Source organism: Danio aesculapii, chromosome 13 (genome assembly GCF_903798145.1).
Source record: "Danio aesculapii chromosome 13, fDanAes4.1, whole genome shotgun sequence".
In the NCBI taxonomy this organism is placed as follows: Eukaryota; Metazoa; Chordata; class Actinopteri; order Cypriniformes; family Danionidae; genus Danio; species Danio aesculapii.
The window spans coordinates 27,974,953-27,994,058 of record NC_079447.1 but is presented as its reverse complement, the minus strand read 5'-3'; the positions used below and the strand labels follow the sequence as shown (position 1 = coordinate 27,994,058).

The 19,106-nt window shown below is 36.0% G+C and overlaps 1 protein-coding gene across 2 annotated transcripts in view; it reads right to left on the bottom strand.

The window, feature by feature from the left end:
- The window catches only part of adka (adenosine kinase a), a 284,700-nt gene that overhangs the window by 62,023 nt on the left and 203,571 nt on the right, over positions 1–19,106 (bottom strand). For both annotated transcript variants that reach the window (XM_056471599.1, XM_056471600.1), the window contains exon 7: positions 7,630–7,800. In XM_056471599.1, the coding sequence (XP_056327574.1) occupies positions 7,630–7,800 (171 nt within the window). The remainder of the gene's footprint in view (positions 1–7,629; positions 7,801–19,106) is intronic.

Genomic DNA, 19,106 nt, shown 5'->3' with positions numbered 1-19,106 from the left:
TATCACTGTACTTATTCAAACACAGAAAGAAAGTGCACAGTGGTTACTGGCAGCAAGAAGAGTCTTAATGTAGAGCTCTAGACACAGTCAAAATTAAATCCAACATGACAACATTTGTTAAATGGAGCTTGTTAAAGAGTTGTGTACTTCTAGTCAGTGGTGGAAAGAGTACTGAAAATTCATACTCAAGTAAAAGTACCATTTCTTGCACAAAATTGTAGCGTAAGTAGAGTAATAGTATCTGTTGTAAATATTACTCAAAGTATGAGTAAAAAGTAGCCCTTTTAAAAGTACTCATGAGAAGTGAGTAGTGAGTATCAGGCTGTGAAAAGCTGATGCGTTAACATGCAATTTGTGCACGTGTGTGAATATGTAACATTCTGTATTGTATTTAATTATTGTTTAAGGCTATTTGGTAATTTCAGTCATCATACAGTAAACATCAGCCTTCCTCTCATCAGTAACATGCAGTCTCTGGACATCTTCATGGACACTTTTAATTCTTCCATATGGTTTGCTACAAACTATAAAGTGCCCTTATTGAGGTAGTTCAGTATGTCTATGGGTGATTTGATTGGACAGGAATCACAAGATTTTTCTACTCAACCAATCCCCATAGACAGGAAAAAATAGTGACTGCAGGTTGAAGGAAAGTAGTGGAGTAAAATTACCAATACAGCACTAAAAATGTACTGAGGGGAAAGTAAAAGTACACATTTTTAAAACTACTTAGTAAATTACAATTTCTGAGAAAAACTACTCAATTACTGTAATTTGAGTATTTGTAATTCATTACTTTATACCACTGCTTTAAGTACATTTATTAAGCCAAAATAATAAAATTTGGTGTGATTCCTAATTTAATTAAATAAATATAATAATCAACCAAAATGGCAGAAATTAAAGTTTCATAAAATGAAAAAAAAAATAAAAAATTCAGATGTTACATTAGCTTATTTCCTTGTTATTGCAAAAAATTTGCAGTATCCAATACCATTAAATAAAATGAAATAAATAGACTAACAAACATTAACTGATATGTTACAATAAATAATGGAACCCTGATGCTGTTCATACCATATGCGGCCTGCGCGAATAAGCCAAGCTATTGCCGCATAAATAGACGCGTGAACATTTTTAGTCTACTCACTGCATTTGCATGTAATACCTCAATACCTCTTTTATTGAGAGGTAGCTGTGCTTTATGTGCTTTAGGAAGGCTGAAAAACAGCATACATTCGTTCGGTGCCATGTCTGAGTCCCCTAAATCCTTTCTGAAGTGCACCCAGCTCTGTGAGTTCATCACCTCTCCAGAAACTATACCAGGATGATTCAGCGGTATTTCCAACTGAGACGAGCCCATTTTGATGAACTGTTGTCCAATGTGGCAAGGGAATTTCCCTTCGGTACACAAACAAATGAAGAAAACTGAACTGTAACAATACTTTGAAAGCAAATTACATCTAAGAGAGATGACTTTAATGCTTTAAAGAAAAATTATTCCAAATTTAAATGTTAGAATGTTCTAAACGAATAGGGCATAGGGGGCATATAACTGGCAATAGAACAGTCAGGAAGTATATTTCTGACCACGGCTCCAGAGGTGTAGTCGCAAGCATACAAGTTTGCGATGCAGTTTGCGAATGTTCATTGGAACGATGGATTTAGGAAACGCCAAATCTGCAAACTATGTTTATAATGACGCAACTTGCGACTTTAGTTGGCTAACCATGGTTTTTGGAACCGCACCCATGATTGGTTAACACGCTGGGATTTTCCAACCTGACCGATTTGCGTGTTCTGCAAATCAAACGCTTAACTCACACAGTCTCATTTGCGCAAAACGCGCCACAGGATGTCAACTCGCATCTTTGCATTAACTTAACATGTAAATCACCCGCGCTTGATGCTTCATCCGTGCCTGGTGTGAACGCACCACAATGAAAACAATTCCAGGAAACCAAAAATTCAGGATGAAAGCAAAGCACAAACCAAAAATGTTTTGTAACAATTATATACTATTAGCAAATAATTAAAGTAATTTCGTAAGATGCTTTAAAATTTTACTAAACAACAAAAAAACAAAAACAAAAACAAACAAGCCAATAAATTAACCACATTTTAAGACAATAACATTTTCAGTGGCCAAACATTAGTTGCATCCCTACCCAAAACAACAGTAAAAAAAGAATCATGGTCAGTGAAACTGTGTAAAATTTCCAACACTGTTGACAGGGCATTCAAAACCACTAAACCAATCAAACCAAAGGAACTACTTTATTAAAGGCATTAACACAACACTCACAGGCCAGCAAGTCATCTTCTGATGTAAACTCCACCATCATTTGTTCAGAGGTATGTCAAAAGCCTCCAATTTCCTCGTCCATCTTCCGAGACATGAATAACATTATTGAAAAGTCTGCTCTATACGCAGAAGGCCTTTGGGTCGCGCTTTACAATGAGTCAACTCTTCCAAGGCTCTTCTCATCTCTCTCTCTCTCTTTCTCATAAGCAGCAGAGGAGCGATTTCAATCATTTCGCAACCTCCCAGCAATCATGGCTTTAACTCCCCTGTTATTTAAAACAATCTGAGCTCTGAGCGCGAGTTAATCACTGCTTATACAACATCAGTCAGGGTTATTCATTCTGTTCCAATTAATCATGCCATTTATCTACATTGTCTGAGCCTCCTGCTCAACAAATTCATCTGTAATGACACGCAATTCACATTGTCGAGTTTTATCATGTATGTGGTGGCAAACGCAGGGCAAACGGTTGGAGATTACGCACACGCTCGTGTGTGCGTCGGGCGTAAATTCGGCGCCATCTGCTTTTGGCTCTTACTGCACCCGCTACTCGCACTTAATTAACTGGAGGCCATTACATTTCCTGAAATGTTTCACTTTTCTCTGGTTCATGTCACGCAGGCAGGCAGGCAGGCAGGCAGGAGGGGAGAGCAGGGAAGGACTCAATTAGACCGACGTCGCTCCCTGGATATTACACTCTCGGTGTGTGCCAGTTTAAGGGGGCGTGAGGCTGGTGCAGGGCCTGGACGTCTCTCGCTGTCAGCGCAGATAAAGGCCTGCCTGTCTGCGTTAGATCCCACCCACACACACACAGATACACACACAGCATTCAGACAAGCTCCAGCTGCCAAAACACTTCGTACCAACCAGCAGACACACATAAAGACTAACACGCATTAATACCGCCCAACAAAGTCTGCTGCTACTCGCCACATATGCACTATTTAATTAGCCTGAGAAAAAGCAAAACTCTGGCTGTCAGCTTAAGAGGAACTACAGCAGCTCTATTAATAGTGCGGCTGAAGAGAGTCGGATTCTGACCAGCATCACCGTTTCGTTTCCTGCCTGGGCGGCTTGTTGTTGCTATAGAGCATTTCAAAAGCAGAAATGGAGATTTTGCCTAACCATTTATGTGATACAGTATGTGACTGTTGTGGGCAGGAGTGCTTCATGCAGATTATACATCACAGGAACAATAGGACATGACAACTGCATTTATTATTGGAATAAATATCTTTCCTCTATCTTCAAGTGTGTGTTTATTCTGTGGAATATACAGTAATCTTCATCATGATGCAACGTTATGCTGATGTAAAGAATTGAAAAAGTATAAAGTATTATTATATATGAATAATGATAAATAATAATAATTATAATATCTTTATAATAATAATTTATATAATAATAAAAAAAATAATAAAACCTAAAGTTCGTTGACAAACTTTGATGTTGGTTTGAGAAAGGACCGGGAATGACAGTTGGCAGGAAGCACAGAGGTTGCTAAGTGGTTGCTAGGCAGTTGCTAAAATGTTTATGTCATTGCTGGGTGGTTGTTAAGCAGTTGCTAAATGGCAACGCTCGTGTACATGTTTGATTAAATACTAATACTTAGTAGGTATTTCTAGCATGTGTTATTGCACTTAGATTATCATTAATATTGCCCAGTAAGAAACAGGGAGAATCCAATAGCTAGTGAAGGACAGTTTAATGAAGTGCAACAGTGAATATAAGTCTTCAAGAGCTCAAAAGGATAAAGACTAGTCCAGGACAGAGAGCTACCACAGGTCCAAACGAACACATCATCCGACGGACACAGACTGTTATATAGCCCACAAAACAGGCATCAGCTGGGACTCTCTGATTAGGTCAGCTGATCAGAATGCACGCTACCATGAAAAGGTAAACAGACACACCCACCCGCACACCACAACACATACGTCATAACACAACATACAGGAAGAGCACATAGACCCATAAACCGTGACAAATATAGCTAATCGTTATTAGCACTTGGCTTATCATTGTTAGCATGCATAGTACACAGGAAGTCCTATTTTTTTAGCATGGGTCAAATGAGCCAATACACAGGTCCCTACGATGTTCTGATGTAGCGATATTGCTCTTTTTAAATGGTTGCTAGGTTAGCCTTTTTTATTGCTATGGTGACAATTGACAGCTTAGTGATGATTTATCAAAGCTTCTTGCCAATATCAGTAATATAAATTAACCCTGATGTCTCTATGACAGTCAAAAACTGGACTTGGACTTTATGTAAAAATGGCTTGCCTAATTTTATTGAAAATATAATGCTTAAAAAGCGATACATGCAAAAATGGCTTGCCATATCAGTAAAAATAGACTTTTTGTAAAACGCTCGGATTATAAAAATTTTATGTTTTACATTCCTTTATTAAAAAAATGATAAGTCTTATCTGCATGAGGAGATATAGCAACAATCTTGAATGCAGAAGGCACATTTCGACCAAATTTGGGCTTTATAGCATAAACGGCCTAGGAGGAGATACGTTTATTTTCAAGGACAAAGTAGTATAACAGTATGTTGGCTTTCTCTTCCAAATAATATTTAATGCACAGAAATAAATTAGTTTCACTGAAAAAAAGATTTTTCATTTAATCAAGACAAAAGTGTCAAATTTTGGCAAGACAAAAGTTTGGTCGCCTATACAGAAATTTTGCCTCTTTTTGTGGTTGGGAATATAAGAGGTAGCTAAGATTTCTTGGTATTTTAGACTATTGAGGTTGCCTTCCAGTATTGGCGTGTGCAAGAGATCTGCAGGGTGGATGTAACCCCAGACCATGATTTTTTCCACCACCAAACTTCACTGTTTTCTGGGTAATCTCAGATCCATGTCTAGTTGCAGTTGATGTTAAGGTCTAGTGTACTTGTGTTCATTTAATAAATACCTGAGACCAAATTGATCCATTATTAGTCACAGGTGAAGCTCATATGACAAGGCGACAACACTTATGTCTTTGTAAAAATTGACTCAATGGGCTTTACCAAGCTGGGAATATTAGAAAACTTTTTGACAGTTTCGTTTTGCACTTAAACATTTTTACAAAAGCTGTTAGGATAAAAATGAGCCATTTCATTTAAAAAAAAAATCTTGATTAGAAATGATTTCAGCAGCACTTCCGGTCAATTTGTACACAAGCAACAAGACCTTTGTCAGTGAATGTATATCTCATCTTAATTAAAGTAACGCATTAAAAAAAATTAAGTTATAATATGTGAGTACTTTTTTTTTTAAGTTCGAGTAATGAGAGTTACTTTTTATTTGAATTAATTTGCTTTTAAAAAATAAATTGCTGAATTAAAGTATACAGTCACGTTGAATCACACACTCAATGAGAGAACGCTTTCATTATTTTGAACGCATCAAAGGAAAAGGATATTGTCTCAATAGACAGTGATTTAATGTAACAAATAATACAAAATTAGCAAACACGTTGCTTTGTATAGCTCTAGGGTCAGGAAGTTCCCAGAAGATAACATAATCCCAAATTATCATTTTTAAAAAATGAAGGAGTATACTGTAAAAATGCTGGGTTCCACACAATTGCTTCATGTTTTCTCAACACAAATCGATTATGTTAATGTAATTGTTTCAACAAATTTAAGTGCATTGAACTTAAAACAATTAAAGTGTCACAAAAATCCCTGAAGAATTGGGTTGCTTTAGCTCATTTTAAATAGGTAGTTTGAACAAGCAGAAAAAAAAATTGAGTGTAGGTTATACGGTGCGTTGTTAATTTCAGAGCTCCTCTATTTAAAAAAAAAAAAAGAAAGAAAAAAAAAGTTCTGAAAGAGATCAAGCCTCAGCGAAAGTAAAGGAAAATTAACGCAAAAGTAACTCAAAAGTCACAATCCATTACTTACCATAAAAAATAACTAAGTAATGCAAGTAGTTGAGGAGTAACTCAATATTGTAAAGCATTACGTTCAAAAGTTTCCCAACAAAGTCTATAACAACTGTAATGTTAAAACTGAAAATAAAGCAACAGAGGCTAAATGGTTTCCTTAAAATAGACATAATGTGCACAACATCATTCAAGAGCAAAGCACTTCTGTAATTCATGTAAAACATCGCAAATGCTTAACTTGAAGACACAGAAAGAAAGCCTGCAATCCTAAAGCAACATCTTGAACTGTTAGATGCAAATCTAAATATCTTTTATAGCGTCAAAAATGACCACTTTATTTATAATTAATACACTAGACCAGTGTTTCCCAACCCTGTTCCTGAAGGCACACCAACAGTACATCTTTTGGATGTCTCCCTTATCTGAACCATTCATTTGAGGTTTACAAGTCTCTTCTATTGTTCTGATGATTTGATTCAGGTGTATTTGAATAGGGAGAGAAATGTGTACTGTTGGTGTGCCTTCAGGAACAGGGTTGGGAAACACTGCACTAGGCCATGTAATGATTTATACATTTGATCATTCGACCATTATTATTTAATAAATACATCCATTTATATAAGCTTCATTTTCTTTATCTTTGCTCCTGTCTTTTGTCACACGATCCTTCAGAAATCATTCTAACGGGATATTTAATTAATAAACATTTTAAAATGAATATAATAAATGATAAAGAGTTATGGTGCTCAAAATATCAACAAATAGATTTGAAATAATTTGAGCTTGACTGTCACTTCTGATCAAATTAATTCACTTTCATCTAGTCCTTGCTGATAAAAAGATTTCATAAAATAAACGCATAATAATGACCCCAAACTTAAGAAAGAAAGATGCATGTGCAAAGACATCCAAAATCTACGTCCAGATATAAAGATAACACCTGTTCTCTGAAATCAAATTACTCACTGAAGTTCTGGGTCATACCACCAACCCCTACACCCTTAAGATATTCCGATAAAAAACAAATAAAGCTCTAACGTGTTAAGTCTGACTCTCAGCACAAGTCAAACACACTTAACCCACACTTCAAGCCTGTAACACATCTGTACCGCGCATAGAGAAAGATCGACCACGATGACTAAGAACAGACTGAGGTAAAGTCTGTTTATGGTCCAGTCTGCAGGCTCTTACTTTCACAATGAATACAGTCATTGCTGGACCACAATGCATTTGAGATGAGAAGGCTATTCAATGTATAGAATAAATGCAAAAGAAGTGAATTTGAGTTCTTTGTCTGTTCAAGGCTACATGCAATCTTTCATCTCAAGCGTACGATTGAAAGAGTGATATGATTGATGTACCGATAAGTGGTTACATGATCAGATAAGCTTATAGAAGAAACTACACTCTCATATTTGCAATACACGCATACACTTACCGTTTCGTTGCCGAAAAGGATGTCCACATAGGGCATCACCTTCATCAGGGCCTCTTTGAAGAACTCACAGATGAACGGAGCTGACAGATTCAAGCAGAAGATCTTGTTGTTTTCAGAAGCGTGTTTGGCCACCTTTAGGATCGACTCCAAGGACACAGTCAGGAAGAAGCCCTTTGGAACGAGACAAAAATGGTGGTCAAAATATGCAGGTTTTGGAGACTAGAACACACAAGATGATTAATCGCTTAGCTTGGGTTTATTAAAAAGTAATTCTCACCGTTCTTCCACAGCGTATTACATTAAGAAGTGCTAATATTTTTTTGTATCACACGTTTTCCAAAATGTACTTTTCAAATGTGCAAATGACACATTGTTTCATTAAATATGTGCTAATTTGCATTTTTTTTTTAAACACAAAAGCCTTAATATTTGTTAAAGTCAGCACACGTTAAAGTTTTTTGAGTCCTTTTTGACATTGGAGGCAAACGTTTTTGGGAATCTCTAATTATCAATACATAAATACACACACATTTAGAGAACACAGAAAAAGAGAGGAAGTTTTAATATGTCAAATAAAATGTTGCAACTGTGGATGAACTTCACAAATCAGACATGTAAGTAAAAGCACAAGTACCCTAATAAAGTAACACTACTGTAAAAGTTTACAGTCCTTCTTTTCAATCTTACTTGAGTCGAAGTAAAAAAGTACTTGATTTGTGATGTATTTAAGTCCTAAAAGTATTCAATAATTTAATTATTAAGAATTTAAGAATATAATTATTTAAGAATAAATATTAACACAAAGATATAATATAAAAAAGACGTAACATGTTAAAAGATATAAAATCTATGTAATGATATAATTTTTTTAATGTTAAAAAGCAGTCATGATCATTAACTTATGTTACTTTATTATTGTTTTAAAATAAAACATAGCCCATTCAGATCAGTTTGTAAATTCAGTGAATCATTTACTGGAGACTCACTCTGAACAGATCACTTGAATGAGTGAATTGTTTACTGGAGACTCACTCTGAACAGATCATTTGAAACAGTGAATTGTTTACAGGACACTCGCTCTGAACAAATAATCTGAATAAGTTAAATGTTTACTGGAGACTCGCTCTGAAGGCATCATTTGAATCAGTGAAATGCTTATTGGAGAATCACTCTAAACAGATAATTTGATTCAGTGAATTGTTTACTGGAGACTCACTCTGAACAGATCATTTAAATCAGTGAATTGTTTACTGGAGACTCACTCTGAACAGATCATTTAAATCAGTGAATTGTTTACTGGAGACTCACTCTGAACAGATCATTTGAAACAGTGAATTGTTTACAGGACACTCGCTCTGAACAAATAATCTGAATAAGTTAAATGTTTACTGGAGACTAACTCTGAAGGCATCAATTGAATCAGTGAAATGCTTATTGGAGAATCACTCAGAACGGATCATTTGAATCAGTGAATTGTTTACTGGAGACTCACTCTGAACAGATAATTTAAATCAGTGAATTGTTTACTGGAGACTCACTCTGAACAGATCATTTGAATTCCTAAATTGTTTACTGGAGACTCACACTGACTGGATCATTTGAATCAGATAATTGTTTACTAAAGATTTACTCTGAACAGATCATCTGAATCAGTGAATTGTTTACTGGATACTCAGTCTAACTGGACCATTTGAGTAAAAATCTTAAAAATACTGATATGAATGAACCTGTAATATTAGGCGTATTTGAAGATAAAATGGAGATGTATGGTGTAGAACACTCATTTTGAGAAATCTGCTTTTAAAAATGAGTACTGAAATCTACAGACACAAATTGCTAAAGTATAACAAAAGAAACACTTAAGGGGCTGTTCACACAGAACACTTTAACTTTAAACTCGGCACAGCTCATCACTGTCAGTTCCAAAAGCAGTGGACCAATCAGAAGAGGTCAGAGGCGGAGCAAACATTGTGAGTTTCTGTTTATAGCAGCATGTTAGCATGACAACAGTTTTATTTACTGTTATATCATGGCAGAGGAGGTGCTCATTGTGGCTGTGTTCAGATATCCTGAGTTTTATGATGTATCTTCAAATGCTTATAACATGTTTATGACATGTTTTCCCTATTCTAATTGGTTCAGTTATTGTTGTTACATCACATTCACAATATCCCGTCAAGCGGACCATGCATTATTTATTTTTATTTTTTTAAACGTGCCGCGTTTCATGTTTTTAGAAGCAAAGATGTGTTCGATGTGAATTAGCCATAAGAGTTTTTAGCCAAGAGTTTTTTTAAACTAAAAAATAAACAAGCTAAAAATGCTAAAAAAGCTAAAAATTCCAAAATCTGAACATGACTACAAAACTGAAGAAAGAAATCAAGCAGATAGTTGGAGCTTCTATCAATAAATCTCAGCATTACAAGTGAACAAAGGGAAAACAAAAAAATAGATGTCCCTTCTCTGAGTGGAGTAAACATGGCTAAGCTTGAAATAATGGAGAGTATGATGAGGCACAAATAGGATTAAGGGGTTTAGGAGATGAGAATGAATGATGACAAATTGAGTCCATAATTGCGCTGGCTCCTCCATCAGAGAGCAGAGAGAGTTCATAGAGACAATCCAATACAACAGAGGGCACCTTGAGCACCTCCTCAAACAGGAACGTCTGCAAGGTCACACGACTCTGAGGAGCACTTTTAGTATACATCACATCTATGCCAATGCTCATCACTGTCTCTGAGCAAATGTGCTTACAGCATTGTTTTTTTTTTTTCAGAACATATGTACATTTTAGCTAATCACAGAAGTCAAAAACAAAAAGGTAAATTTCAAAAGGGCCAAACATATTATATATATAAAAAAACAAAGAATAAAACAAAATGCTAAATAATTGCTAAATTAAAAAAAAAAAAAAACTGTCAATCCCTTGGTTCTTTATACATATGAGATGTTAAAATAAAACAATATAAAAAATAAATGCAATTAAAACCAAAAATAAATGTAACAAACACAAACTTTGTGTTTTTTGCAACATAAACTTTACAAACAAAAAAGCGAATTAAATAAAATACAAGATCTAATCGCAGAAATGCAGTTTTAAAAGATACTCAGTAGTTTCCCAAGAGTATTATGCTCCCAGAGAAGCTATCTGAAGACATGGTGTGATTTTCCTGAGAGAGAGCACTGAAGCCCAGTGCAATGGCTGATCTCCAGCATTTGTTCCAAGAGGACAGCAGCGAAAAAAAAAAAAACATGCTTGCATCTGATGAAGTGGAAAACAAAGGTCTTGTCTGGACTCTTCTTACAGAGAAACAAGAGAGGCTCCTCAGTTCATTGTGTGAATGAATACAGAGCTGGTAAGGAAACACCTTCACGTTTAAACCTGAAACCCAACGCTGGGCCTGTTTCTTCCATACAGAGAGAATAATTCAGAGATAAAGTGCAGGTGAGATTAAGGGGAAAAGAACAAGGAGAGAGGGAGAAAAAACCCCAGAAAACAGAGAGATAGAGAGACTGCAGAGCTTTCCATTAAAACTGATGAGGCTTTAGCAGAGAGAAGTGACCTTTGTGTGTTTAGTGGGACGGTGTCAGCTATTACACCAGTCACACACAGTCAATCTGAGATGTTTGTTCTGTCGCTGCTCACGTGTGGATATACATTTGCAAACATACATGTCATTATATTCTTTCATGTCACATGTCATTTTCTTACCCCCTTGGTTTCGCGTGTAAAAATATCATAAAAAATCTTTGTCCGAAGGGGTATTTACCTCTTCCCCTTAGCCTTACGCCTTCAAGCTAAATAGAACTGGGACACCCCTACCCCTTCACGGTAACGCGCAAAACGAGGGGTAGGGGTAAGGGTAAGGGCAAAGGGGTAGAATTGGGATTGGGCCTAAATATTACAAGGCAATATTAGATCAGTACTGATAACGGTAGAATATCACAGTTCTTTCACCCAATCAGATTTGAGAATGACAAATAACTGTTTTTACTCTTTAATGACCCATAACAAATCTCTTCTTAAACATTTAGACTATTGATGAAAGAATGATTCTTCATATTTAAATGCACCACGCTTAATTTAATTGCTCAATCGTTGTTTCATCTGCATGTTAGTATAGCCAAACAGTGGGTAAATAATGTTACCAAACATTACTTTCACCTCAGAAAAGCCATTAAATGATCATGAGCATTATGTACAAAAATGTACAGAAGAACATTTAGCTAAATATTAAATTACATAAAATATAATATTTCTATTTCAGCCGATTTACTTAAAAGTGCTGGTCTATGGTCTATTAGAATACACTGAAAAAAGGGTTGCATGCAAAACTGTTGCAAACAATTTATTTGTGTTGAATTTAAACAAACAAATTAAATATAATAATGTTCAACTTAATTTGTTTGTTTAAATTCAGGCCAAATAAATTGTTTACAACCCCTTAACGTAAAAAAATTGAGTAAATCAGAGGAATTATCTTTGAATAATTTTTTTCAGTGTACAAAAAATGTTCTGTTATAAAAGAAATATATATATATATATATATATATATATATATATATATATATATATATATATATATATATATATATATATATATATATATATATATATATATATATATATATATTTATTGATTTTTACTTTTGAAATTGATTTGGATTTTTTCCCCCTCAAAACAAAATTGTGAAAACACATTTTCACTGTTTTATTTATGTCATGGTGATGAAACTTGTTTGCCAGTTTTAAAAAGCAACATCAAATTAATTTAAGGTATATTTAGAACAGACAATATGTGCAATTAATTTGTGATCAACTCAAGACAATCATGCAATTAATCATGATTAAATATTGGAATCGACTGACAGCCCTAATATACACTCACTGGCCACTTTTTAGGTACACCTGTCCAACTGCTCATTAGTGCAAATTTCTAATCAGCCAATCACATGGCAGCAACTTGATGCATTTATTAACGTAGACATGGTCAAGACGGTCTGCTGCAGTTTAAACCGAGCATCAGAATGGGGAAGAAAGGTGATTTAAGTGACTTTAAATGTGGCATGGTTGTTGGTGCCAGACGGGCTGGTCTGAGTATTTCAGAAACTGTTGATCTACTGGGATTTTCACGCACAATCTCTAGGGTTTACAGAGAATGGTACGAAAAAGAGAAAATATCCAGTGAGTGGCAGTTCTGTGGGTGCAGATGCTTTGTTGATGCCAGAGGTCAGAGGAGAATGGCCAGACTGGTTGAAGCTGATAGAAGGCAACAGTAATTCAAATAACCACTCGTTACAACCAAGGTGTGCAGAAGAGCATCTCTGAACGCACAACATGTCCAACCTTGAGGCGCATAGATTACAGCAGCAGAAGACCACACCGGGTGCCACTCCTGTCAGCTAAGAACAGGAAACTGAGGCTACAAACTCACTGAGGTTACAGACCTGCCAAAATTAGACAATAGAAGATTGGAAAAATGTTGCCATGAAGGATTAAGGCAGTTCTGAAGGCAAAAGGGGGTCCAACCCGGTACTAGTAAGGTGTACCTAATAAAGTGGCCGGTATATTTTTCAAATATAAAAAAAAAATTATATATATATATATATATATATATATATATATATATATATATATATATATATATATATATATATATATATATATATAATTTTTTTTTAATATTTGAAATTATTTTTAACATTTAATTTACAAAAAAAAAACATTATGTTAGATACATATAAAAACATTGTACAAATAATAACTATAAGTTGTGGGTTTAACTTCCAGTGCTTTTTTAAAATAAAAGTAGAATTGCTTGAATTGAATGTAGCATAACATTAAATGAAACACAGTGCATACTGTAAAAACTCCCACCACAGCATTATGAGGGCAAACAATCTCTGAACTGATCAATCCAACTGCTCAACAGCAATCAAAACTCATCAAGATCCTCAGCTGATGGCTTGTTACAGCCGCAATATAGCTCTGACTCTAGAAATGAAATGCCTTTGACAACAAACATTATGGTGGTTAAAGAGGCTCAAGCCCAGCAGCATTACGGGCAGCCAGAGATGTGTCTGTGCAGAGGTAATGGAGCGTCTGTGAGCACGTCTCTCAGCATTACCCCTGTCATTAGCACACCTCCGCTGTGATGTGCGAACATCAGCCCACTGCATTATTGGGACTTTAATGTTGGTGTGTTTGAAGTTGGTGAGATGGCCAGAGGGAAGCTGCTTTAATGGATGTGCCGCTCTCTTTTTCCCCCTAAACGTAACTCCATTGGTGCTACCACTTCACTCCTTTCTGAAGACCAAATTTTTAAAAGCAAGTACTAGTGTCCTCCTGCTTTTAAAATTACAAATCAGTAAGCCCCACCTCTTAAAGGTAGATGAGCCAAATGCAGTTAAGTATCAGTTGCATGGAGAATACAACTCGAAGATTTTTAGGTTTCAGAGGCACGGACAAACACTGGAAAGTTTCTAAAATCAATGGAAAACAATGCGCCTGGAGAAAAACTATTTTTCTCCCCAATTTTCGAAACCAAAACAAGACAGAGCAAAAGCCAGAGTAATGTGCAGAATTTCAACCAATACTTATACAGTACTTCTGTTCCAAGGTTATTCAGAACACCTTAAAGCTGCAGTAGGTGATTGTCTTCAGAAACATTTTTGATTGTGCTGGTTGAAAGTCTCTTCACATTCCAATAGTAATGATTAAAGTAAATGATCTAAATGTATATTTACGTAATTTAAATTCTGGTTAAGGCATAAGACTAAAAAATGTTTATCCAATTAAAAAATGTCGGGCCGATAATTGAGATAAGTAGCCCAAACTGTTAACAAATGTAGATTTGTACAACTGCGCACCTCTGTTCAAGCAGATCCGCCATTTGTGCGTGCACATGTGCTGCGGTCACGTGGACACGAGAGACAGCGGTAAAAACAAATGCTGAATCAAAACTTTTAAAAATCCTAAATCAATCCATCCTTGTATGCATGAAATATTGCACATTATGACACGTTTTGCTTGCTACACAACTGAAAACGTGCTAGATATAATACAGTTTTTCGTTCAGAATTGAGTATGATAAGTACTATAAAGTTTCCTAACTGGCGAATGACATGATCTAATGGGTCTCTGTCATCTTTAATGTGCATGCTCATGATTTTAGGAGGCGGGGCTTTGGACAGGAGGGAAGGGATTGTATTTGAAAGATATAATGCTAACTGGTTAGCATTTAGGCAGATCACCTACTGCACCTTTAACTTATTTCATCCCAGTTGTTAACTGTAAAAAAATATTCGTAAATTGTTAACTGTAAAAAAGTATATTCAGATATCTTCCATATTTTGGGATTTTTTTATTTCTCCATGCTTTTGAATTGCATAATGGGGACATTGATGATGAAAAGTTTGAAAAAGTTGCTTTTATTGACATTTTTTAATAGTTTGAAGTGAATTCAGGATTTCTGCAAGTTTCAGCAAATTACATGAAAGACTTTAAGACATTAAGGCCATTATGAATAAAATTTTAAACTCATACAAGGCTAAACACTGGATTTTCAAATGGCCCAGCTGGAAAATATTTTTATTTGACCTACCAAACTTTTTTTTAAATAATTTATTAATACAATAATAATTACTTAATAATTTAAGTTATTATTTTAGTTAGCCGGCGACGTGGTGGCACAGTAGGTTGTGCTGTTGCCTCACAGCAAGAAGGTTGCTGGTTCGAGCCTCAGCTGGGTCAGTTGGCATTTCTGTGTGGAGTTTGCAAAATAAATGAATATTTTAGTTAATTCTAAGCAAAATATTTTAAATATTGTGTCAAAACAAGCAAGCTTTACATACATACACTTTTGTTCCACCATAACCTTAAAAAAAAGAAAAGAAACATGTTTTAAAACTATAATAAAGTAAATGCACAACAGTCTGTCCAGGTCACCTTCCTCAGCAGTAGATACACGGCAGAACTTTTAAACAAATGGTATTGTAAGTAAAATAATTAAACTTTTATGGTAAATAGACCCTTTTCACATTTCCGGGTTTCTCAGTGTATATATTTTTCTCAAACAATTTTTACAACCCTATTTGCGGAAATAATAATAGGAAAACTCCATGATGATGTTACAAAGACTTTCAGAAAAAAGAAAAAAATTGTGTAAGACTGAAAACGGCAGCCAGAGGAGAAAATAACATCAATTTACTGTCCTGTCCCATAGACGCTGCATTAGAAACGCCTAGCACAAGTGGTGATTTGTTTTTTGAAATTTGAAGCAAAGATGAACTAATACATATATAAATACACATAAGTGTTCATACGTTTAAAAAAAATCTAAATATTAAAAACTTTCAAGGATTTAAGATGCTGAGTGCTGTTAAATGCAGCATAACAGACTTGTGAAAAGGTTCCATAGAGTCAAAAATTACATTCTTAAATAAAAGGTTCAAAGTTTTATTGAGATGAATTGTTGGTGATTGGATGGGTGTTGACCAGATTGGGTAGCTATACATGAACAAAGGAAAATTAAGACCTGTTTAAAAAGATTTACAACCTACAACACAATATTTCAGTAAATTTAAGACATTTTAAGGCCTAAAATTTTGAGATTTACGAAATGTTAAGACATTCCAAGACCCCGTGGACACCCTGGATATATTGTTGGGTTGGTGTTGTAAATTATGGTACAAATACCTGTATTTTTTATTTTACAGATTTAAATTCTCTCTATATAATTTCTTATACAATGCATTGCTTCAAACAACTAAAATGTCAATTACGGGGTGCCTCAAGGATCAGTTTTAGGCCCTTTACTGTTTACAATATAGATGCTACCCCTGGGAGACATTATTAGAAGACATGGGATCAGCTTTCACTGCTATGCAGATGATACTCAACTATAAATTTCAACTAAACCTGACGAGACGTCTAATCTGTCCAAGCTAACTGAGTGTATTAAAGATGTTAAAGACTGGATGACCAACAATTATCTTCTCTTAAACTCAGACAAAACAGAATTATTACTTATTGGGCCTAAATCCTGTACACAGCAGATCTCACAACTCGACCTACAATTAGAGGGATACAAAGTTAGCGTTAGTTCTACTATAAAAGATCTGGGTGTCATATTAGACAGCAATTTAACTTTTAAAAAATCATATTTCCCATGTCACAAAAACTGCTTTCTTTCATCTGAGAAATATAGCTAAGTTACGAAGTATGCTATCCATCTCAGATGCAGAAAAGCTAGTCCATGCTTTTATGACTTCTAGGCTGGACTACTGTAATGCACTGTTTGCTGGCTGCCCAGCATCCTCTATTAACAAACTTCAATTAGTACAAAATGCAGCTGCCAGAGTTCTTACCAGGTCTAGAGAATTTGATCACATCACCCCAATTTTATCCTCCTTACACTGGCTGCCTGTTAAGTTTCGTATTGAATTTAAAATATTGCTTCTTACATATAAAGCTTTAAATAATCTAGCTCCTGTTTATCTAACCAATCTTCTGTCTCGCTACAATCCAACTCACTCTTTAAGGTCTCAAAACTCAGGGCTTCTGGTAGTACCTAGAATAGCAAAGTCGAGTAAAGGAGGTCGAGCCTTCTCATTTATGGCTCCTAAACTCTGGAATAGCCTTCCTGATAACGTCCGAGGCTCAGACACACTCTCCCAATTCAAAACTAGATTAAAGACCTATCTGTTCAGTAAAGCATACACTTAGTGCACCACTTAGGGGGCTTCCACACAGGTTATGCATCTTGCTGATATACACTGTGAACATCAGCTACGCTAATTATTTTCTTTATTCTCCATTTCCACCTGGGGATACTCTTCCAGAGGCCCCCAGACTATGCAGAGTCACTGATTCGATCCAAGACCAACGCAAGATGATCCCAAGGTTTCCATATCCTGAACCTGGCCGAATCCTGAGCAGCTACTGCGATGGTCATGGAAGAGTGGAGAACATGAGACTGATTCCTGTGACGCTCCAGAGACAGACGAGTCTTCGCTGAGGCCAGCTTCCAGCCTCCGCCACTGAGACTGCAGCTCTGCACAAGACGTTTGGCCAGCGGAGAAATTAAAATGGTCGTGCCCAACTGAGCCTGGTTTCTCTCAAGGTTTTTTTTTTCTTCACTTCCGCCTTTAGTGAAGTTTTTTTTCCCTCTCCGCTGTCGCCACTGGCTTGCATGGTTCAGGATCTGTAGAGCTGCGCATCGTTGGATTTGCTCTTCAGTATTTGGACTCTGAGTAGTGATTATTAAACCACACTGAACTGAGCTCAACTGAACTGAACTTAAACACTACAAACTGAACTACACTGTTCCTATTTACTGTGACCTTTTATGTGAAGCTGCTTTGACACAATCTACATTGTATAAGCGCTATACAAATAAAGGTGAATTGAATTAAAGGGACTTTGTTAAACTGAAGAGCTACATTTTCAGTATCAAAAGTAGACAGCAGAGAAGAAGGTCTCATTGCAATTCATTCATTCCTTCATTTTCTTTTCGGCTTGGTCCCTTTATTAATCAGGGGTCGCCACAGCAGAATGAACCGCCAATTATCTAGCATACATTTAAGCGGCAGATGCCCTTCCAGCCACAACCCAACACTGGGAAACACCCATACACACTGTTTACTGTAAACTACAGCCAATTTAGCTTACTCAATTCACCTATAGGGCATGTCTTTCAATTCATAACCATAAATAAATGGGGAAAAAACTAATTTAACAGATAGAGTATTTACAGATACTAATTTAAACAATTTTTACAGTGTAACTAAGAATTATATGTAACTGTAGTTGTCAACTAACATTATCGAGCTCAAGCAAATATTAAAGTTAATTTAATCTCATCTCTCACACTTGCATCTAAACTTCCAGCATATTTATTTCTAAATATTCTTATTAACCCTCAATGGCATATTTAAGTCTCACTTGAATGCTCCTAGACAAGAGTTGCTCCTTCTGTGGCCAAAATGTATCAAAAACATCTTGGCATACGGTTTTCACACAGCAGCTGCCGTTGCATGACAGTTAGCGACTCTGGACATCTTCTGGATAAAAAGCACAGACTCAACATGAAAGGTCACCTGTCACTCAAAGAAGCCTTAAATGCACAGCGTATGATTTATGAATTACCACTGTCTGTCACATAGAAATGCATGTATCCAGACGAGGCCATTCGGCGGCAGACGACGAAGCCCTAGTGCTCACAAGACATCTGCTCCAGTTTATTAAAGCCCTTCAAAGGGCCGTGTTTAGCATTCTCTATTAAATCTGCATGCTAAACAGGCCTCTCAAGCCCATGTGCTCACAGAAAGAGAAGCCGCTGCTGCTGCTGTTGGATCAGGCCAGCTTGAACTTCCAGCACTTGAGATGAGAATCTTCACCCTTTCACATGTCATACGCAGGTTTTATCTCTGCGTGAAGGATCAATACATGGCCTGCTCGGAGCAGATTGCGC